This window comes from Falco cherrug, chromosome 8, assembly GCF_023634085.1.
Source record: "Falco cherrug isolate bFalChe1 chromosome 8, bFalChe1.pri, whole genome shotgun sequence".
Classification (NCBI taxonomy): domain Eukaryota; kingdom Metazoa; phylum Chordata; class Aves; order Falconiformes; family Falconidae; genus Falco; species Falco cherrug.
This window is the reverse complement of record NC_073704.1, coordinates 32596139-32618320: the sequence shown is the minus strand read 5'-3', so window position 1 is coordinate 32618320 and position 22182 is coordinate 32596139. Positions and strand designations below refer to the sequence as shown.

At 49.4% G+C, this 22182-nt stretch overlaps 1 protein-coding gene across 3 annotated transcripts in view; it reads left to right on the top strand.

Moving 5' to 3' along the window:
- SLC12A8 (solute carrier family 12 member 8) overlaps positions 1-22182 on the top strand; it is a 54949-nt gene that overhangs the window by 5044 nt on the left and 27723 nt on the right. For all 3 annotated transcript variants that reach the window (XM_055719162.1, XM_055719165.1, XM_055719163.1), the window contains exons 3-5: positions 410-556; positions 3428-3619; positions 7139-7370. In XM_055719162.1, the coding sequence (XP_055575137.1) occupies positions 410-556; positions 3428-3619; positions 7139-7370 (571 nt within the window). The remainder of the gene's footprint in view (positions 1-409; positions 557-3427; positions 3620-7138; positions 7371-22182) is intronic.

Below are 22182 nucleotides of genomic sequence, written 5' to 3'. Positions count from 1 at the left end.
CCTGGTTTTTCATCTCATCTAAGAGACTTCTCCAGTGCATTGTGAACCCTGTATGTCTTGGTGGGGTGCTTGGCAGGGACAGAAGGAGAAGCACAACGTATAGCTGCAAGCTCCATAAAGGACCCCTTGAATTGTGTTTTTGCTTCATGGAACATCATCAGCAGGGGGAATTCACTGTTGCTGCTTATCCTACAAGAATACCAATGGGGTATTACAGGGAACCCTCTCTTCCAGGGCCCAGGGATCCCAGCAGCTCTTCTGCCCCTTCATTTTAGAGACAACTTGCAACAAGATGGTGTCTTAGCAGCTGCTGGTGGCCATCCCACTGCTGGTGGCTGGCTGTTGCACCACTTCTGCAGCCTGCCTATAAAACATGAGAGGTAAAACGGAAAGCTTTGCTTTTCTCTAGGTATCTCAAACACAGACCAAGCCCTGGTGGAAGATCCAGCTGTTTGTGTGGGAGCCGGTGCTTTTTGGAACATGGGATGGCGTCTTCACCTCCTGCATGATCAACATTTTTGGAGTGGTTCTTTTCCTGAGGACAGGATGGCTCGTGGTGAGTGTGTGCTGACTTGGTTGAATGTCTAAACAGGCATTTTCCTCTTTACCTTGTATCTCTATCACCACCCAAGTGTTTTGGATTCTGTGCTGTTCATTGTAGGCATTGCTTCTGTCCTCTGGTATTTTGCAGCATTTCAAAAAGTTCCACTAAAACATAAGGCTGAAGTGGTCTTTTTAAGTCGATTCCTATTTCAGTTTTAGAAAAGAAAAAGAAGACGACAACAACCAACCTTGCCAATGAACAGGGACACCCTTGTGTTGTATCATTGAGACAAAATAACCACTTTTCAGGTGAAGCGTATTGCTGTAGTTACAGCTACTTTGCCATCTTCCCAACACCACAGAAACAGGTCTCCTCCAAACATGTCGGTGTTGGGGTCTCTGATGCCTTGCATGGAGAATCCTCAGTCAGGTGAAATTGTCATTGCTGTCAGAGGGACTTCCACTTGTGGATCCAGAATAGTATCTCACTGAGGGTCAGAGCCTGGAAGAGCGCCTCTGCTCCCCTCCTGATGCAGAACATTGTATTGTCCCTTGAAAATTTCCCCTTAGAAGAAGGAAAGCTCCCCCAGGGCTGGGTGGGATCTGAGCTTCAGGCAGAGTTCGTGTCACAGGCACGATGGACACCTTCCAAAAGGAGCAGGAAGACGCTTGCGCTTTGCATTGAAAACTGCTTTGCTGGAGGCTTTGAGGGGAGCTGCAGTTGTCATGGTGGAGAAGTCATGATGATTTTCCTGGCTCCCTTTGCCTACTGATCTTGTTTCCTCCACGTCTCCTTTGAAAGCAAGTGACTGCTGGAGCAAAGGCAAATATCAATAAAGCCAGTAAATAAAAGAAAAACTGAAACAGCTGGAAGCTAGCATAAAAGGGAAGGGTGGAGAAGTCGGGGTTGGCAGGGAGCTCTCCTGGCAGAGGACAGTCAGATGTCGAGCCATTTGCAGAGTCAGGCTTTTGCTATAAATTTCCAGAGCCAGGGCTGGTAAAGCTTTGCAGTTCCAGGGGACCCTAATCTTGCCGAAATGTTCAACAACTATTGTAATGCTTTGCTAACCCCTTCCAGCACGCATGCATAAATAAGCATCAGTGTTTAATGGGGGCTTTTTCTTCTCACTTTCTCTGCTTGCTATTGTTGCTGTGGGTCCAGCCTTCCTCCTTGGTCTTCGTGTTAACCCTTTCTTCTGTGGGAACCATTGAACTGCCCATTAGCTAGCTGCTGCCGTAGCCTGGTGCCACCAGCAGATTCTGGAAAAGCCCAGGGCTACGTGTGTGTTTTCGTATGTGTGCTCTTTTTTCTTTTCTTTTTTTTAACTGAAGCGTGTCAGATTTATTAACCCTTTTAACCTGAGGGTAAGCTGTTGAAGAAAAAGCACAATTGTCCTTTGAAAAAGGAGTATCAGGTTGTGGTGGGCTGTGGTGCTGACCCAGCCAGCGCTGTTTTTATAGCAAACCTTGGCTCTGTTCCCCACGGACCAGATAACACCCCTGTCAAAGGCAGCAGGATGCTGAACCAAAATAGGATTTTATGATAATAGCAACATCCTGGATATGTTTCTGTTTTTTCATAAAAAAGAGAAAAGAAAAAAAATATGATCTGGGACTTCAACCAACCCCAGAGCTGAGAAGCAGCCTTTTAGTGCTGGTGATAAACAAACCCTGTCAAGGCTAGCATGACCTCAGAAATGAGCATGGCTGGAGCGAGGTTGGGAAGGAGGGATGTGGACATGGCCTGTAATATGAGTCAAGGCAGGGGAAGGGAAGCCAGACGTTAACGAAGCGCTGGGCGCTGGGGATTTCTGATCCTACAGTTGGAATCGCTGAGTGCCAGGCTGAGCAATTTGTCAGCAGGGGAAGGTGGGCTGGAGCACGAGGGGAAACTTTTGTCCCTGGAAAATAAATTACAGCCATGCGTGAGAGGGCTGGAAGGTCCCTAGCTCAGAAGAGGTGCTTAAATGCTTTTGGAGGTACCAACACCTTCTCTTTCTGAAAATCAGACCTCAATGGCAAACTGAACCCCCAGACCCAGGGATTACGCTGGCCCTTAAAGCTGCCAGCAGGGACCTGCAGCTGCGTTTGTTCAGAGGCTTTTGCTCATCACCCCAGAGTGAGAGGGTGGTGGGTGCAGCAGCTCCTCCCAGGGCCCTCCCTTCACTCCAAGCAGGAAGGGGTTTTGTTTTTTTCAGGGTTGCTGAATCCTCTGCACAAAACTCCCCAAGTACAGGCAGAGCAAAAGGCACCTGCCGCTCGGCGTTACCTCTGCAGATAAGGGCCAGTGGGTGCTGGTTTATGAGTGATATTTATCTTACACCCTGTGCTGCCTTTGAGTTTTTGTTCTTTGGTATTTCGTTGTTTGGGAGGATCAGTGCTTTTAAAGGTAAATGTTCTGAAAAATTAAAATGCGAGATCGGTGCTGTTAAGAAATCAACTGTTGTAGATCCCAGAGGTTCAGTTTTGAAATTACTTTTTGTTATGAAAGTGTTGGGTTTTTTTTAAGCATGTAATTCTAAAACATGCAAATAGGCGGCAATCCCTGGCCTGTGGCAGCTGAATCATTGTTTGACATTGTTCTTTTTGAACTAGAGAGCGAAGTCAGTGATTCATGCAGAAGCCCGGTGACGGAGCTCAACCTGCTCATGCAAAGGTCTGTCCAGCCCCAGGACAAGGTAGGGGTGCTAATAGGAACTGTAAATTTGGCAGTCAGTTACATTAATTAGATAAGTAGGGGTAGGTGTGTGTTTTTCTTTTAATCTGTAGCGACTCCAGATTTATAGATCATTAGTGACTAGAAGCGCATAGGTCCTTTTTCTGTCTCAACAGAATTGGTGTGAGCTGATCTTTTTTATTTTTTTATTTTTTTTTTTCATTCCAGGGAAACACTGGCATTGTAATGGGCATGTTTCTCGTATCCTTTGTCATCCTGGTTGCCCTGGTGACAGTCTTGTCTGGAATTGGAGTGTGTGAGAAGTGCAGCATTGGAAGTGGAGGAGTCTACTCCATGATTTCTACTGTCCTTGGAGGTCAAGTAGGGGGGACCATTGGCCTCCTTTATATTTTTGGCCAGGTAATTAAAAAAAAAAAAGTTATTGAAAGAAAACTTAAAAACTTTACAATGCAGGAAATAATCCTGTGCTTTCCTGCTGCAGGAAGTAAATTTGAGTAATGCTCCACTATGCTGGACACTGGGAGCATTCAGCCCTGCTCTGCTCCCCGAGAGCAAGCCCATGCGTGGCGATACGCCGCCCAGCACGGGTCAGGGCAGTGGAGGACCTGGATGTCTGAACAAGTGAACCATGCAGGACATGCCCTCCCATCCCAAATTACCCACATTGCCAGGACATGCCCTTGCTGGCGAGAGACTGCAATTAAACCGAAGCGGGAGAGGCCAGGGTGGCCACCTAAAGCATGGCGAACAGCTGTGGGGCGGCAGGTTGGCCTTGGCATGCTCCCCGTGCCCTTAGGGACCGGGCAAGCCTTGGCCGCTTCTCTGCGGGAGCCAGGAGAAGGGGAGCTGGTGTGGGAGGAGAGCTGGGCAGCGTAAGGGCCGCAGCTGATTGACTTGCTGAGATCCACAGTTCTGGGTTTTCTGAAAGGCCCCAAGGACCTGTCATGGTGGTAGAGCGCCGATGTACACAAGCAGTAAACATAAAGAATGGAAAGTAATCTCTTAAACCTGCAGTAACTTAACCCCCTCCCCCCATAAAGATGTTATGAACAGTAAAAATGTGGTGAGCAGAGAAACATTTTTATTGAGGTTTGTTTTTAACTGACTGGCTTACAGCAATCTTTGAAAACCCTTAACAACCCCCAAACCAAAAATAATCCCCTCTTCTTCTTTCACTCCAGATTAAAAGCAAGTGCCCATAAAATACAAACTGAACACAGTTACAAGCCAAGATATGGAAATGGGCCACACATGAGAATCCTTCCTGTCATATTTTCCACTCTTGCTCTCCGAGCGGACCCCGTCTGGGAAAGCAATCAGGTTGCAGCCTGTCCTGAGGGTTGTAAAAGCCAGGCTGCGGCAGCCCCGGCCCCTGCCCAGGCATCCCGTGCGCACGGGGGGCCGCGGGGTGGGAGCTGGCAGCTCACTTAGGAATGCTTTGCCTGCTCCCAAAAGCCAATGCCTTTCCCTTCTCTTTGGCTCTGCTTTTTGCCCAACGTGCTTTGCACCAGCTGCAGGCGGCTCCTCCACTCCGAGGCGCTGACAGAGCACTGTAACCTCCATTGCGAGGTGAGTCCGGCCAGAAATGGGGTTATTCCCCGTTTCCTGGTCTGACTGGGGCAAGTGGGGAATGACTGGCCTCGTGCTGCTGGTGCCCTGGGAGGTGAGAGGTGGCTCAGTGCCCTGGGGCTGCTGCAGAGATGGGCTCCTGCTTCATCAGCCAAGGTGAGATGAGACCCAGCTGGGCTTTGCTGTCCTCCTGGGATGCTCCAGAGAAGGGACTTAATCAGATTACCCTAAATGATGCAGCATGCTTCTACTAGGTCCTCCAGGGACCAATGTGTGTTTGGTCACCGCAGCTCTAATCATGAAGCTGGGTTTTGCTGCTTTTCTCTGCAGTCTCCTTTCCTGGAGTAGTTTGCAGTCAGACCTGTCTGTGCAAGAAGAGGTTTTCCAGGGTCCAGCCCTAAAATCCCCAAAGCAAAGATCGTGGCAGCGCTTGTCTGGGTGTTGAAAATCAATTATGGTCTTTGCCCAGTCCCTCGTAAGGGACTGGTTTCTGCAAATTTCAGCCTAGAACTCAGTTCTGATTTCAAGACAGCTGGCTCATGAGAAACCAGTCCCCATCACCACGCCACTGGGGCCCTGGCTGTGGCTGTGCGTGGGGCAGCGGGGTGTTGGGGGCACCCAGCTCCTCCATCCTGCTGGTGATGCTCATGGCTCATCAGAGGCATGGCTTCCAGGAAGCTTGCTTAGCTCTGCTCCCTTCAGAGTGTCCTTGAACATTGCCATCCTTGGTGTGAAAGGAAAGAAAACTGACTTAGTTAAGAAAATGTAATTGCTTCAAAAACTGACGTTGGTCAAGTACAGGGGGTTGGGGTTAGGTGATACTGCTTTCTGTCCACAGAGCTTTTCCTCATGTGAAAGGCAAGAACTGCGCCTGGTTTTGATGTGTTTATTAGCATTAGATTCTGTTTGAGGTTTTTTTGGCTTCAAATCTCAAGTGCCATTTTTGTGGATGCCCCAAGCAGAGCTGTGCAGGCACGGGGTGTTGTGCTTTACTAGCTCAGGAGGGACCTGTTTTCCAGAGAGAGCACCCATGTAGGATGTGTGTTTTCCACTCAGTGTTGCTGTAGGCCATGCTAAACACAAGTAAATAAGAATATCTCCACTTATTTGGGGCTACCTTAAAGAGTCTGATGCTTCTCTGGTGGAGGCATTCACAGTGGGGCTACCAGCCAGGAGAAAGAGAGACTGTCAGGGTGTAGTTCACCCCATCCGTGCTAGGTGTCTGCCTGTGATGGAAGTGAATCCTGCTGTAGGATCTCCAATTTTTAGGTGTAAGGATCTGAACAGGTGACTCCCATGCACCTGGCTTGCCAAAACCTGTGCACGAACCCGCCGCTCCTGGGTATGGGTCAGGTCGTCCTGGACACCCTCAGTGGAGCGGTGCTGGTGTGGTCTGAGCGAGATCTGCAGCGGAGCAGGGCTCTGCTCTGGCGCTTGCTGGCTTGGGTGATTTTTCTCCTTTCCAGTCATGTGGGAGCTGTGCTGCATGTCCCTTGCCTGTGGATGGGGACAGTGAGATTGCAGGACCCCGGGGTCACAGCACCCATGCTGGCGTGAAGCCGAGTGCCCCAGCCTGGCTCGCCAGGGATGCTGTGCCCTGGAAAGGGTTGTTGCTGATGTGTCAGCTAGCGGGAACCTCTGGAGGGAAACATCCTGGTATTTCGGATTGCTGCCCCGCAGTGGGGTTTGAAGCCTGAACCTGTGCTGCAGATGTCCCATCCTGCAGGCTCTCCACCACCCAGGGCAGAGTGCCTCCTGCCCCACAGCCAGACAAACCAGCGGCATTCCCGGGAGCTCAGGGAGGATGGCTTGCACAATACGCTCTCCTCAAAAGTGCAGGCTTCGTTCCAGCAATGAGATGGGGAGCCAGTGAAACATCAGGCTTTACATCCAAACTAAACAGAGTTAAAAATAACCCCTGGGAGGCAATGAAGGGGGAAGCAAACTGCCATTCCCCAGGCAGGTGTTGAACTGAGACCCTTTCCTTCAGAGAAACAGAAGAAGGGGAGCCACTTAAGGTTGACTCATCTTACACTTAAGGTTTTCTCCCTCGAGAAGCCGGTGTGGTTTCTCCTGAAGCATTAATGGGGGTAGATTTTAAAGCCCACGGGAAGTTGCTGGGCTGCTGGCCCTAGACCCAGCCTTCTCTGTCCGGGCAGTAGGTGTGCTGCCCTGGCAGTGTGCTGTCTTACAGCAGTAAGGTTCAATCCCTGTAGACCAGAGTAACACTAAAGATTGTATTGTGACAGCAAATGTCTGTCTGAACAGGGACCCCCCCGGCCAGCCCAGCATGGGGGCTGTGGATGGGGATCTCTTGTTCTCCCATACTCACAGAGCTCTGTCCTTCAGTGTGTTGCAGGTGCCATGTACATCACTGGCTTTGCGGAATCCATCGCAGATGTCCTGAGCCTCAGCAACATCTGGGCAGTGCGCGGCATCTCCCTGGCTGTCCTGCTGGGCCTGCTGGGGATCAACCTGGCCGGGGTGAAGTGGATCATCAGGTTCCAGCTCCTGCTGCTCTTCCTGCTGGCTGTCTCGACGCTGGACTTTGTCATTGGGTCCTTTACACACCTTGATCCAGGTAGAACTGGGGGTTCATTACATGGGGTAATTACATCACCTGACGGAGGTGTTAATCCCTTGGGGTTTTCTCCTTGGGTGTCTTTGTGACGTTACGCATCTAGGCAGAGGTACAGTTCAGCGCTGCCAGACATGTCCCCTGTCCTTTGGTATGATCTTTTAGAGGTGACCTGTTATTTTGCAGGGAGTATTTCCAGAGTACGACTGGAGATGTCTTAGTAATTCAGGTGTTTGACTCAGCTCCCACGTGTGCACTTGTTATATTTACATTGTGCTTGGAGGTTTTCTAACAACAGAGAGTTCACAATCGCTCTTTGCAGCCTTCTGCTGTCTAACTCCAGGTTAGGCATGGTGCCCACAAAACCAGAGGATTATGACTTTGCTTAGGATTATGACTTAGGAGCTTCTCTCCCCAGAGACCCCTGAGGTCACGTAGACCCCGGCTGTGGCGCCCGGCTGCACACTGCTGGATTTGCTGCCCAGGGCCACACTGGGGAGCCAAGGAGGGACTGCGTGGGCTGGGGCAGGTGCCTGCTGGGGTTTCAAAGAGGAGTGTGTTCAGGTTTCCCCCGTTAACCTTCTCCAGCCTGAGTTCAGCCTGCAGCGGCAGCTCCAGCTTGGGCAAGGCAGAGATCCAGGGCTCCCACCTGCAGTCCTGCTGGCACCCTGCGCCCCCTTCCCCTCCCTCCATCCTCATCCCCGAGGGGTGTTTTCAAGGAAACATCTCAGGACGTGGGAAGTTGGCGGTGGAAGGTGTAAGGGGACCGTGAGTGCCACAGCGGCTGCTCCAGTAATAAACGAAGTGTAATTAGCTGAGTAAACAGAAGGTGTCACCTTTTTCTTGGCTTCCTCTGTGTCCAGCAGCATCTTAGGGGGTTGCAAGCCACCTGCTAAAGTCAATTTAAAGGAAAGATTTTCGGGTTTTATTCACAGCTGGGATTCAGCTGCCTGCCAGGCGGCAGGAGGTGAGTCACAGAGGTGCTCGCAGTGCCCATGGCACAGCTGTCTCTTCGTGCTGCTGGGTCACTTCGTGCTGCTGGTACGGCGTGCAAGGACAGCGGGCTGGGAACAGAAGCTGCTGCACCAGCAGCTGCTGCCCTCTCAGAGACAGCCTTGTGGAAAGGTGTTTGCGTTTTATATTTAGCGTATAAGAAATGCCCCAAATGAAAGGTGGTAAAAGTCTTGGCAGACACGTGCAAATGAGAATGGAGTGAGGACGGCTGTGCGTGTTTCACAGAGAAAGCAACTGACCTGCCTCAGAACAGCTCTGTTTCACAGGAGGTTGTTTTCTAAAGGAAACAGGAGGGGGTTGCATTTCAGTTGTGTTCAGAGGGGACCTTTAATGTAGACCTGGAGACCTTTCTAATAGTAGAGAGAAAAGGAATACTTGGGGTGAGAACTGATGGTAGGAAAACGAACATGGGACCAGGAGGAGGGAATTAAAGGAATACAAACGTCAGCAGGAAACGTGCCCAAGTTGAGGTCAACGTAGCTGTCTTTGATTTCCTCCACTGCTGAGCACTATGTCATTTTCTTCTGACAGAAAATAGGGAAAGGAAGAGAAACGAGGAGGTTGAGCATTGCATATGCTGCAGTTTAGCAGTGGCTGGCTAAAGAGAAGGGGGTTTCCAGTGTGGGGAAGAACACTGGGCTGATGGTGGCCAGATCCAAGCCCCAGATGCCAGTTCTCCCAAGCAGCACTGCCCATATGTTTGGACCTGTGGCCATAAGGCTGGCTGGGGAGAGCTGGGGAGGTTTTTGCTTGTACAGACCGCTTCCGTGTGAGAGAACTGTTTTGAGCCAGGCTGCACGGTTGGTTCCTCTCAAGTCCTGCATTTCCCTGGAAGGCCTCTGAGTGGTGTGTCAGCACCAACGGTGAGCGCTGGGCTTCAAGAAGCCTCCTCACTTTGCCTTGCACGCTTTCTGCACGGCATGGACGGATGCTTGCCTCTTGGGTGCGATTGCACCCGTCAGCAAAGCATCCCTCCTGCAGGGAGGCTGTGGGTGGGACGTGCAGGTGTCAGCGAAGCTCCATCCCCAAGAGCTGGCTGATGGCAATGGTGGGGTGCAGTGCGTCTTGAGCCCAGCACCTGGGGAAGCATTTGAGACCCCTTTGGGGTGAGCAGTCAACTGATCAGCTTTCCGCAGCTGTCATGTATGTGCAGTTGTTTTGGGTTTGGTTCTTCGGCTGCAGTGGTGACTGAGATGCAAAGGGCAGTGTGCAGGGAGAGGTAATTTTTGAGGATGGACCCGTGCGCTGGAAAGATTTCAGCTGACATCTTGTCTGGGTTGTTTCTGTGTTTTAGGACAGGTTTATAGGGTTTCAATTCATGGCCTCAGGTCTCGGTCTCTGAACCTGTACAATGGGCTTTGTGCAGCCATCCTGCCTTTCCTGCTCCCACCATGGCAGCCTTTTCCCTCACTTAACATTTCCAAGTGCTGCGCACATACCAAAGGACTGTGCATCTGCCAAGCAGCAGTTATTTGGATTTAAATAATCTCCAGGAATTCTTGTCCATCTTGAAGGTCTTAAACGGCTGCCTTTGTGTGGTTGCGCTGGGTGGAGTCCCCTGCTCTTCTGCCCGTTCCCTCAGCTCACACCCAGGCACACACCAAATCGGATATTGTCCAAGCACTCACTCCCTTCCTGTGGTTTGCCTTTATTTTTAGTCTAAGGACGGAGCGTGTTTACACAAAAGGGGGCTTCTCAGCAGGGCTTCCCGCTGCTTTTTCTCCTCTTTTTTTGTTATCCCCTCTTTATTGCCGTGGCTCGCTCCCACTGTGAGAGCCGGCCGGGCTTCTGCAGCCCCGAGCACCCAGGGGAGCTGGGTGGCTGCAGCAGGCAGGGGCTGCTCAGGGTCGCTTGTCCAGATGCTGCGGACCCCGCTGAGGCTGCACGCAGCCCTGCCTGCTCCTGGCCAGGCTGCGGAGCCCTCTGCCAGGCCTCCAGGGCTTTTGCTCCTTTCCCCAGGCTGCCTGCAGCATGGGGTGGGACTGTCTGATTTTTTGGAGTTAATCCTAAATCCTCCCCTTGGCTCCGGCCAGCACTTCCCCTGGGGACAGGTCACAGTCCTGGGCTGGGATGTTGGCCAGGGGTGGGTGGCGAGGAGGGGGGCATCCCTGTGCTCTGCTGGCTGAAAACCAGCCTCGTTGAGCTGCCTCTGGCCACTCACCTTTAAAATTCGGACAGACCTCCAGAACCAGAGACCCCTGCACTCCATCCTTGGGATGGAAAACTTCTGTATTCTCTTTCCTCCCTAGGCACAGCTTACAGTTTTTACCAAACCTGACACAGGTGAATTGAAATCAGGCAGCACTGAACTTCCTGACCCATAACCAAGACCCAGCACTGGCCACAAAGCTGCATAGTAGCAATGCAGGGTTTTCTTGGCTCACATACATTTGCCTTTTAATTCTGGAGGTCCATACCTCAAAATCAGCCTGAGTAAAGGGGGAGGATGCTCCTCAGAACAGTATGTGAAACGTTTTGGCCTCTTCACGTCCTGAACATTAGAGTCACGGAAAAAGAAGATAAGCTCACTGTTAATGCCCACTCTTTTGTTTTCCTAGCATATCTCTGCTAATTTTTGTGTAGGGTGACTCCCAAATACTCCCTTTCAATTAGGCGCCTGCTTTCCTGTTTTGGCAGCAGCTCTCAGGTGCCCCGTTATAGCAGAGCGGCTGCGGGAGCGCAAGGGGGGTGGTTGCTGGGGGAGGGCTGGCGTTAGTTTGGTTGTGCTTTGTTGGGGAGATGAAAGGAATCACAACACTAAATGCCCTGGGGGAGAGGGGAGAATAAATTATTTTGTTAGGAATTCAGTAATTGGGTCCCCTTGGGCTGGGACCCTCCTCATCCTGTAGCAGATGGTACCACGTGGCTGGGGGAAGCTTGGAGCCCGGCTGCATGGGGCTGAGCCCCGTCTCCTCCCGGCTGGGGAACCCAGGCAGCTGGTTTCTTAGGGATGCAGAGAGATGTGAAGGGCGCATTGCTGTCAGGGTGCTTGTTTGGGGTTAATTTCCACGCAAACCGTGGCCTTTGTGTCACCTGCTTCAGTTTTAGCTTTGCAAAGTTGTGCACACAGAGAACTCATTTATCATCCTCACTTTTTCCTCCGAGGGTGAGTCCTTTGGAGGATTCATCCCTCTCGGGTGTTCTGCAGCCAAGCCAGGGAGCTGATGCTCTCCTGTGGGTACCACTGGTGAGGAGCTGTGGGAGATGAGCTTCGCCTGGGGCTGCTCCAGCAGACAGGGAACCTACAATTGTTAAAGTGATTTATGTATATAAACACTCTGGTGTTGTAAAGATCCCTCAAACGGTGCCTCGGGGGCTTTGGTGTGTAGAATTAATTAAATATATTCCCACATGTTTAATATGAAACTGATCAAAGCGTCCTAATCAGGGGCTTTTGCTTGGCTCTCTGTCGTTTTATTTTATTTTTGGGCACAAGGGGTGTGCCCCAATTTCATAAGAGAGGGTGCAGGAAGGATGTGTGTGTCAGAAGATGATCTGCAGCTAATCCCAGAGGCTTTATCCAGGCTGATTGCTGACTTCCTGGCCTGAGACACATCTGGAAACTGGCATCAAATTCCAAGGAGAAATCACTGAGTGAGCGGCAGTAGAAAAAAAAATCCCACTTTGCTACTGAACAAGGTAGACACCGGGGTGAATAAAAGCAGGAGACTGCTAATACGCTCTTTATTTATTAAAAAACACAGGATTGCTTTCCCCAGGTTTTTCCAATTATAGTGCATTGAATGGCCCTGACATCACTCTTGAGCCAGGGCCAGCCTATTCAACAGTCTGGCAAAGACATTTATTAACTGGTTACCTGCCAATTGTCTGGGCTAGGAGCTGCGGGACAGATGTGTTTTGAAAAGTGATAACATTGTTAGGGCCCTTATTTAGATAGTGAGAGGAAAGCTACACCACTCCATCCAGGCTCTCTGAAGTAGGTATTTAAAGCAATTAAAAATAAATAAATTAGGTTGAGATGTAACTTTGCTATGCAGTTCCGCTTGGCTGCCCTGTTGGTAGGTAGGTTTTCACAGTGTTTCCTTGCTGGAGGACACCCGGTAGTAGGACTTTGTTGAGGAGCGGTGGTCTTGCCTGCCGGTGGGTGCTCAGGGTGTCAGTTGTCAGCACAGCTGCTGCTCGCTGGGGGCTGGACTTGGCATCCCTGTTCTCCCACTCTGTGGTTCCACTGAACCCACTGCCCTGAGGCATCTCTCAGGAGGTGGGTAAGGAGGAGGGGAGGAGGGCCCAGGGCCTGCGGGTCCCTGCCCTGCTGCACCCACCGGGCTGTGCTGGCGATGCCGTGTGCATCTAACCTGCTCTTAAAAATTTCCAGCAACGGATCCTCCGCTGCATCCTTGTGGACCCTGCTCTAGTCACAGCTATCTCGGGCTAACCCCCCTTCCTGCAACCAAACCCCACCCCTCTGGGTCTCTCAAGGGCTTGGGGACCAGCTGATGTCCTTCCTTTCTGCATTAAGCCACCTTGCGTGGAAGACCCCTTGTGCTCCTCTTCAGTCTTCTCCAGGCTGCCCCATCTGAGTGGCCGTATGGGATGGGAGCGAGCTGCCCTCTGCCACGTGCTGCTGAGGAGGAGGAGGGTCCTGGCCCCCTCTGACACCCTACAATGTGCCACTGCATGGTGCCATCAGGGCCGGGCTGGCCCGGGTCCATCCCTGGAGCAGGAGAGGGTTTGCTGAGGTCGTTACAGGTTTAAACATGCCTAATAGATAACACTGCTCCTGATTTATACAGATTTTGTGCACAGTTGGTTTAACCTTTAATTTCTTTGCTGTTGCCCTGTGAGGCAATGCTAAGCTCATCTTCCTAGAGCTTGTAAATGAATCCTGAAATACCTTGGCTGGCTTTGTCCCCTGCTAGATGCTGCCTTCACCTTGGCTTTCCCTACCTCTTCTCCTCCATGAAACCTCAGGTGCGGGCTCTCTGTTCAACTTGTTTAATGCTGGAGACCTGATAAAATTAACTGGCTCGAGGAAGTTATATATCATCCCATAATCTCTCCATCTATCCCTGTTGCTGTGTTTAAATGGGACAGCTTTATTTAATAGCATTGATTTTTTTTTCTATTTTTGGTGCCGCTACATAATTGTTTTCAAATGATAGAGATATTTTACCTCCTCTTTTTTCATTCCCCCAGTGTTTAATTCCAGTCACAGTTCAGCTGTGCCCTGAATCAGCTTTCCTTATTTAGGGATTCAATTTATGAAGATAATTTCTAGATACTAGATTCTTCCTCCAGCCGCTTCACTTGTAGTTTGCATTCCTCTCTTAGGCTGAAAGAAAAACTTTGCCTGGGACATGGGTCCTTATCTACTGCTCATCATCATCTCTGCTGCCTTGTGTTAACAATTTTTGGCCTTTTTTGGTAGTAAGAAAGAGATTTTAGCCTAGTTGTACCTTCACTGGCCTGGATGATGGCCGGTGGTTCTTGCTGGTTTTCTTTTCTACTCAAATGGGAAATGTATTAATTGAAAAATGTGATTTTAGTGGGGAAAATGTATTCTCTGGTATAAACTGAATTCAATTAATAGCTTCAAACAAACAACAAAAAAATCCTTTAAGGTGCCAACATCCTGCTCAACCTTTCCAAAACCAAACACTGTTTGATTTCCAGCCTGAAACTAGACTTGAAGCTGTAGCTATAGCTGTGTGTGTTGTATAGAGGATAATTAAAACCTCCTAAAAATAAAATAAGCCTGTTGTTTTGGACACAGATTCAAACCAGCAACAAATGGAACAGGTTTCTTTTGAGACATTGTTGTCATCTGGATAAGATACCCGTAAGTTGGGAGTATGGGATGCTCTAGTCGTGAGTATGGCAGAAGACTCCGTAGACCATGGCAGGGTGCGGTGCATTATGTTACGTTTTGGTTAGCTGCCTTCTTTTGAAAGATGGGGAGTTGGTCAACATGGATTGGGCTTGGTCCCAAGCGATGCATGGAGTAGCTCTGAGTTAGAAAGGAGGTCACTCCAATGAGTTCAAAGGATGTGTGTCATCGCTGCTGCCGCTCGTTTTCCTCCAATTGTTGTGCCTTGACTCAGCTGAAGTTCTGATTTCTCAAGGCTGGGGTTTTTCGTGGGAGAAGTTCTGCAGAGCCTCCCACAACCAGGGACTCTGGGCATGACTTCCAAGAAATACCACTCTGTAATTAATAATAATAATAATCCCATTGATGCAAACTATTTTCCTAGAAAAAGGATGAAGCAAGGGACTTTTTACTTCTCCTCTTTGTAATGAATAAAACTGTTTCCACTGGCTGGTTTGAATACCGCTGAACAAGCCAGGTAGCGGATACCACATCAAAAAATAAAATAGTGATGGAAGGATTTTATATATTACAGCAGGTCTGTAGCTTAGCGTTAAATAATATAAAACATAAGAGGGCTTTATGAAGTTGAAATACTCATGTTAAAATCTATTCCTTTTTTCTCCTAACCAAAATTTCAGATTTTCCACCTGCAGAAAATATTCATTTTTTGGCTTTTTTTCAAAAAATAATTAAAACCTACCAACCTGCAGAGACAGAATAAGTGCCAAGCAGCTCTACTAGCTACTTCCACAGGCACATTCCTAAGGTTTGCTTTATTTAAGCAGTGCCGAGATGCTGGGCTTTCATGGTGAGGAGCTGCCCATGGGGACACTTTTGGGCTCTGTGTGCATTCCCCTGTACCCCAGTGGTTTTCTACCTCTCCATCCTCCCGAGAAGGTCAGGTGGAGGTAAAGCAGGTGCATGGGGACTTGGGGGAGAAATTAGCATTTCCTCCCACCCAACTCAATCCCATAGGAGATTGATGTGGCTGGGGAGAGCTCAGGGGAAGCACAGGCTGCTTCACGGTCTAAGAGAGGTGACAGTGTCCCCCAAATGAAAATTGCCCCATTGGCTAAATATAAATAAATAAATCTGTCAGAGACAGATTGAAGCATTCCCTTTGTTTATTCTGCCTTTTATGCTGTTTTTAGCTGTTGGCCAGCACCCATTATTGCAGGTCTGCTGGGGAGGGGAGGATGCTTGTGACCTGGTGGCTCTCGTGGCTGGGATGCTCCATGAGATCGGGGATGGAGTGGGAGTGTATTTACTGGGAGGGTGTTTAGCAAAGGGGGAAATGTGAATACTTGGGTTTATCATGTATGCAAAGGACTGAGCAGGTTTTTTGCAGGTTTCTTCAAACAGATTACCCCCCCACCCCCCACCGGTGCTCGTGCTCTAGGCTTTCTTGCTCGCTGGAGGGTTTTCAGTGCCCAAATCCCTTGCTCCTCCATGCCTCCTGCAACATGGCAGACCATTGCACCGGCTGGTGTTAAACCTCTCTGAGAGCACCCTGTGGCAGGGCAGTCTGCAGAGTGTGCTGCTGAAGCTTGAGGAGAGGTTGCCTGCTGTGTCCGGAGACTTCAGAGAAGAGCAAGATGGGAAAACAGGCAGTGAGTGCTTCCCCTTGACGGCGCTGTCAGTCTCCATGCTTGCTAGTTTGTCTGCTCAACTGAGAAATATGTATACCTGGGGGTGATTCATCATCCCGCAGCAAGGCTGGTAGCAGCCGTTGGGATGATGCCCTTCTCCATGCTGGTGCTCGCAGGGTGCTCTAAACACCCTGTTTTCACCCCCACTGGCAGTGGCTGGGATGGACAGGTGTGGTGGAGGGTGGGTTTTGGGAGGGGGTTAGTGGTGGGATCCCTTGGAGCCCATGGCGGCAGGAAGCTGTATTGTGTGTTGATTTTAAACAGGAGGTTTGGGAGATCAGCTCTGGAGCAGAAAACAGGGGCTCGGGAGGAACAAACATTCACTGCTTCAGAAGGGTGGTGATTTCCTTTTGGGTAAACACGTCATTAATCTCAGGGAGCACATTCTTTTCCATCAAAAGATAAGGGATTCGGGTTGCCTTTCTCAGGGCTTGGTCTTTTTAGATTGTTTTAACCGTGGCTTTTGCTCCTTTAATTACAGACTTTACATAATCTGTAATTTTGGATTTGCCAGGCTTATTATGGGTGCAGAGAAAGTCTTGGGCAAGGGAACTCCTTTCCTTCTTTCTTCTAAATTGCTCTGATCTTTCTCTCTCCCCTCCCCTCTTGTGATTTTTTTTTTTTTTTTTTTTTTTTGCTAAAACCTGTCTGTCCTCTTGCTGCTCGCAGCTCTGATGAATTTGAAATGTAAGGCTGCTGTTTGTCCTAATTTATGAAACCATCTCCCTAGCGCTAATGATAAAGTAGGAGCTTATTTGTTCACCACGAGTGGAAAAATAGCAATGGGCTCCTCTCCCCACCCTGGGCTGCCTCTTGCTGCTCAGCTTTGGTTTGGCATTTTGGAGGATGCCACTTGCTGTGACCAGCAAGGTGTGGGAAGATGCCAGCTACAGCACCCAGCACTTAATTTTCAGCTGACACCATCCTGACATGTGGGGAGACAGCCATGGCAGGGGGGCTGCTTTTACTCCTGCTTCTGTGGCTTGGGGTCTGTGACTGCCCTGAGCTCTTTTGATAGTAAATGTGTTCAGCTAGGATTTAGGAATGAAATTACAGAGGGAATTTAGTCCCTTCCCATTCTTGACTCCCCTTCTTCCCAGTACTTTGTGCTCAGGGCTGCCAGCAGCAGCATGGCTTGGGGTGGAGTGGAGCGCCCTGGCAGCTTGAGCAGATGCTCTGCAGTCTTTTTGCACTGATCTGTCAGTGTGGCCACATGCCTTTGTGTTAATTGCATAATAGCTATGTTTTTATCACTGCATACTCATTGACCTGCATGTATTCAGCACAGAAATTCCTCTCTATTTTTTCCCTTGCCTAGTTTAAGATTCCCAAAACAGAAATGCTGAGGCTGTGGGAGCTGTCAGCAGACAGGCTGTGCCTGTGGAAACTAAGATGAACCCAAGGCATGATGTCATTTGTGACATGCAGAGGGTGAATCTACAGGGCTAAGTATCAGAAGACTTGTGTTTGCTTTTCTCCATCTGGGCTGGTCTGCGTGTGCCCTGTCTCCAGCACAGAGCAGTGGTGCTGCCCACAAGTCCAGCACGGAGCAGGCGTGCTCCTGGCTCATAGGAAATGTGCACTGATCCATGCTGGCTCACGTGGCACATGCGCTAGGGCTGCAGAGAAGGGCAACCTGGGTTGGGCAGATGTAGTCCCCTGGGTAGATGAGTCCAGCAGTACAAGAGACAGGGACATCAGTTTCTTCAGTCTATCCCATCCTCCTCCAGCTCTGCTCCCATGTAGCTCTTCTCTATTCCCTCTGTTTCTTCCCAGTCTTCCAGCCAAAACTTGCATACCCAAAGGTGAAGCAGGAGATGTCCTGGAAAATGTTAGAACATTTTTGCCTGTATAAGTTCAGCAAAGGTCATGTTTATTCTCTGTACCTACCAGTGCAGCTCTGCCTCTTAACGCACGTTGCTTTGACGTCTCTTAGAGCGCTGGAACCTTCTGGTGAAAATCTGTTCATGCATCTCACAGCCCGAGTGTCAGCCCACAGCAAGCTGAGCAGTGGACTGGTAGCATGGAAAAACCACCATACTGTCCTCTGACCACCTGTGCTGCTTCCCTCTCACTGTTTTCCTTCCCAACCCTTCCATATTTTTCTCTTACATCTCTGCCTCCACCTGCCCTGTACCAGGCTGGCAGCAGTAGACCAACACCCAGGAGTAGCAGTGGTAGCGTTGGACTTCCCTGGGGAAAAAATACTGGGAGGACCTCGGGACCTGGAGCTGGGTAGTTGCAAAGGCATGGCTGCAGGAGCAGCCCAGCCTTGGGAGAGCATCGAAAATGTGTGGCTGATGTGGTGTTAAACAGGCTCAAACACAGGGAGCCAAGCACGTGCACGGAGGGATGCGGAGGCATGGGGCTTGCGATTGCACCACTTTGATTTTTTTAATTCTGTTGGGAAAGGTGATTCAATGTTATTGGTGATCCCAGTGCCCTCTTCATGCCTCTCTGATGGTGCCAGTTCACCGGAGAGGTGCACCGTTTTCAGTGACCTTCGCTGGGTGTGCTGCGTGGCATTGGTGAGCTGTGGTTGGGGTCAGCGGGACCCACGTCATTCCCTGGCGTGTGAGTACCTGCTTCGCCGGGAAAGCCCAGAGTGTGACTGCCTCAAGTTAAGTTTCAGTGTTTGCATGGGGGGGGGGGGGGGCGGAACACAAAGATAAAAAGACCGTGGTGTTTGGATGACGTTCATGGCTTCACATCCATCTCTTCACATCTGCAGTTTCTATGTGGATGGTTAATCCTGTGTGTCTGCAACTGCACACTGAGATGCTGAAAAACCTATTGCTGGTGGTGGTTTGGCATCAGAATGTTGCTTCATTAAAGCCAGACATGCCTGACTTTCCCTTGGCAAGTGTGATAGGCTATGGGTGGTGAGTTTGGTGACCACCAGACCACCCGTGGATGAACTTCTTCTGTAAGCGAGGGAAGGATTAGTATTGCAGGGGCTGTTGGAGGAAGAATTTCACTCCCTCCTTGCTGTAGAGCACTTTGACCTTTGTAGAAATTAATTTGGTTTAGGCCACCCAACAGCCATCTGATAGACCACAGTTTCTGAGAGTTACCAACCTGACAGGGCTTGACTTGCCCACTCTGGGGAGTTAACAGCTCAGAAGTCCTGGGCTTGTACCTTGCCCTTGTCTAAGAATTTGGAGGAGCAAAATGCAAGCATGTGGCTGGTGAGGAGTGAAACTTTTTCTTGCTGCAGAGGTGTGTGTTCAGTTGAGGATGGCAGCTGTGGGACCAGGCTGTAAGGACCATTCCTGTTTTGTCCACGCTGTTGCCTGGGTATCTCCAGTACCTGCACCAGGAGCTTGCTCCAGGTGGGCACTTGGACTGGTGTCCAAGGGGAATGACTAGATTCCAGAGCTTATGCCAGAAGGGTTTAGAGATGGAAGAAGGAACGGGAAAGAGAGAGAGATGAGATAATTATGCCAAGGATATATAATTACTCTTTGGCTCTCCGTGTCTTACGTCACACAGGATCCTGAAAACGCTGGGGTCAGACCTGGGAAATGTGCTGCAAGACAAACACTTCCAGCTGTTCCTCTGAAAGCAAATCTCAGCAAGTACCTTCCAGGCAGGAACGCGTGGGCTTACTTATTTAGGAAAAGAAAAAAAAAATCTCACCATTTCAAGCCTTCAGCATTCACCTTCATAATTAAAATTTCTAATCACAAGCAGAGGGCAATAAGTGACAGCCTTCTGGGAGCCATTTCTTAAGGTGGTTTTCCATTTTTGCATTATTTAACCCCCACCTCGGTGCCAGGGTTTACTTAACCTTAAGCTTGTGAACAGGCTTATTGAATTTGGCCAAGGCTTGACTAATCTGTAATGAGCTCCAGGTTGCCTGGAACTTGGCAGCGCTGTCGTCCTCTGTGCCGTTGCATAATGGCCTGACCCCGTGTAGCCACGGCTTCGCCTTGTGCCCCTTCTCCAACCTCCCCGAGTCCCACTCCGAAACCCTGGGCTTCATGGAGGGGCCGCCCAGCTAAGGGGTATCCCAAAGGGGTGTCAAAAAGCGCTTTCATCCTCTTCCACAGCGTGAGAGGTAGGAGAAAGTGCAATAAAAGTTCAAACATGGAAACCAGCCAGGGTGGAGGGGGGGATGCAGTGGTGGCAACCAGGCAAAGGCTGGTACCTCCTCCCAAGCATCCGTGGTGGACAGGAGGACATGGGAACACTGACCATCTTTCTCCATCTCCTTCTCCACCTGCATCAGGCTGATTTGCAGCCTCCTCTGGTTCCCTTGCACTCGTGAATGGAGAGTGCTCATCCTAGAAGCCCTTCCATTTGAAACTTGCTAGGTGGTTTTTATTGTTTGTTACATCATTTTAATATGGACAACTGGAAGAACTTGGTTTGTCAAAGATCACAGGAATAATGCAGGTGTTGCTCTAAGTCAGTTTTTTCCCTGTTGTTTATTTACTTCAGCTCAACCACTTGAGAAACCCATTATTTGCCTGCTCCTTATTGAGTATCTAATGATGAAAATAAATTGTTACTGCTCTTCATTGTGCATTTCCCATAAGGCTGACATGGTACAGAGAAGGAACCGGATTCTTTTCCTTCTAGCATGACATGACACTGGGAAGATTGTTTATAGCACTTCAACTCCAGCCCTCTGCAAGCCATCTGAGAGCAGGATCATTAAAGGCAGGATTTAGAGGCTGTGGGGTTGCATAAATTAATTGAGAGCAAAGTTTGTCAGGCAAACATTTTATAACGAATGAAGAGGGAGGAATCTGGCTTGGATCTCATGTACCCAGCAATAAGCTGGAGGAAAAGATTCTCTTACAAAAAAAAATAAAAAATAAAATGATGTTGCCTTGTTTGGAGATCAGAGAGCCAAATATAGACCCTATCGTGTTTCCTTCCCTCCTCCTTCCGAAGCCCATCCTTTTGAAGTGCACTTTCAATGGGATGTGGTTAATTGACTTTGTGAACAACCGACCCAGTGCTCTGTTGGTTTAACCAATTGGTCTCACTTGCTGATTCCTGTTTTGTTTTGGATGATTTTCAGCCCAATTGCCCCATCAGCTACAATTAGTCCCATTAATATGACAGCTGAAAGGTCACAGATGACTCGCTCCGGTCACAGGCATGAGGGCAGCCAGGAGATGCTCACAGCATGTTCTCAGCAATGTGGTCGCGTGCTGATGGCTGGCTTAAATTGATGATGATTGCAAGTCCTGGTGTAAAACTGATCAAAAGGGATGTGAGATTTGCTTCATGGTGTGTGTGTGTGTGTGTGATTGACTGAGAAATGAAGTTGCAATAACAAGTAACATTTGGATGAACTTTAATTAGACAAGAACGCTCTGCATAGATGAGAAAGGTTCTGTACGAAGGGGAAATGTTTAATGGCTGGGCTTCCTCTTGCCCACCAGTGCCGCCAGGAAAGGAAGCAGAAGTGGGATAGAGTTGTAGGCGCATCCTGTGGCTCTTTCAACAAGTCCACAGCTGTCATTTTCTGTGGTTCCAGTGACATCTGCCATGGTTTCGGGCTTGGTCTCTTCCATCTAGGATTCACTCTTAGGGGAATGAAGTAGGAAAGGGACCAGCAGATGAATGGATGGAGCACAAGGGATTGTTTGGCTTCTTAAGCTTAATAGGGGTCAGATGCACACAGGTGCAGGTCAGACATGGCACTCATAGGTCTCACAGTCTCTCTTTGGCTATGGTATGGCCAAAACAGTATCACAAATTATGTAGTCTGGTTTACTTGGCCTTTTGCATGAGAAAGGAGACATAAGGCACCCAAAATGCTTGGATCAGCCCGTCATTGAATTACACAGCCCCAAACCCAGTTAGAAGACAGTGGCTGGAGACGGTTCATTTACAAAGCAGGGTGCTGTGGTGAGGTTCTGCAAGGGTCTGGGTTTAGTTTGGTGGTGTTTGATATTTTCTTTAACTGCTTGGATGATTGAGAAGACAATATATAGATTCAATTTGCAGACGCCCCCCAGCTGGGAAGGGCTCTCAGCAGCCTGGCTGAGAGGGTCAGACTTCCAGGTGAGCTCGCACAAGCTGGAGTAGTGGTGTGAAAAGGGCGATTTGTGGTTTGATGAAGACAAACAGAAAGTTTTACAGCCTGGCAGAAACACATCGACTGAGCCATTGCAGGATGGGGACTGTTTCCAGTAGGTGAAAGAATGGGGTATTTAAAAATGCAGATAGTTCATGGATCAGGCAAGAAATAGCATCATGAACTTCAAACAGGGTGATTTTGGTTAGACAGTAGGGGAAACCTGAATGATAAAGACAGGGAAATATGAGAGTAAAACATCAAGAGAGGCTAGAGTCCCCTTCT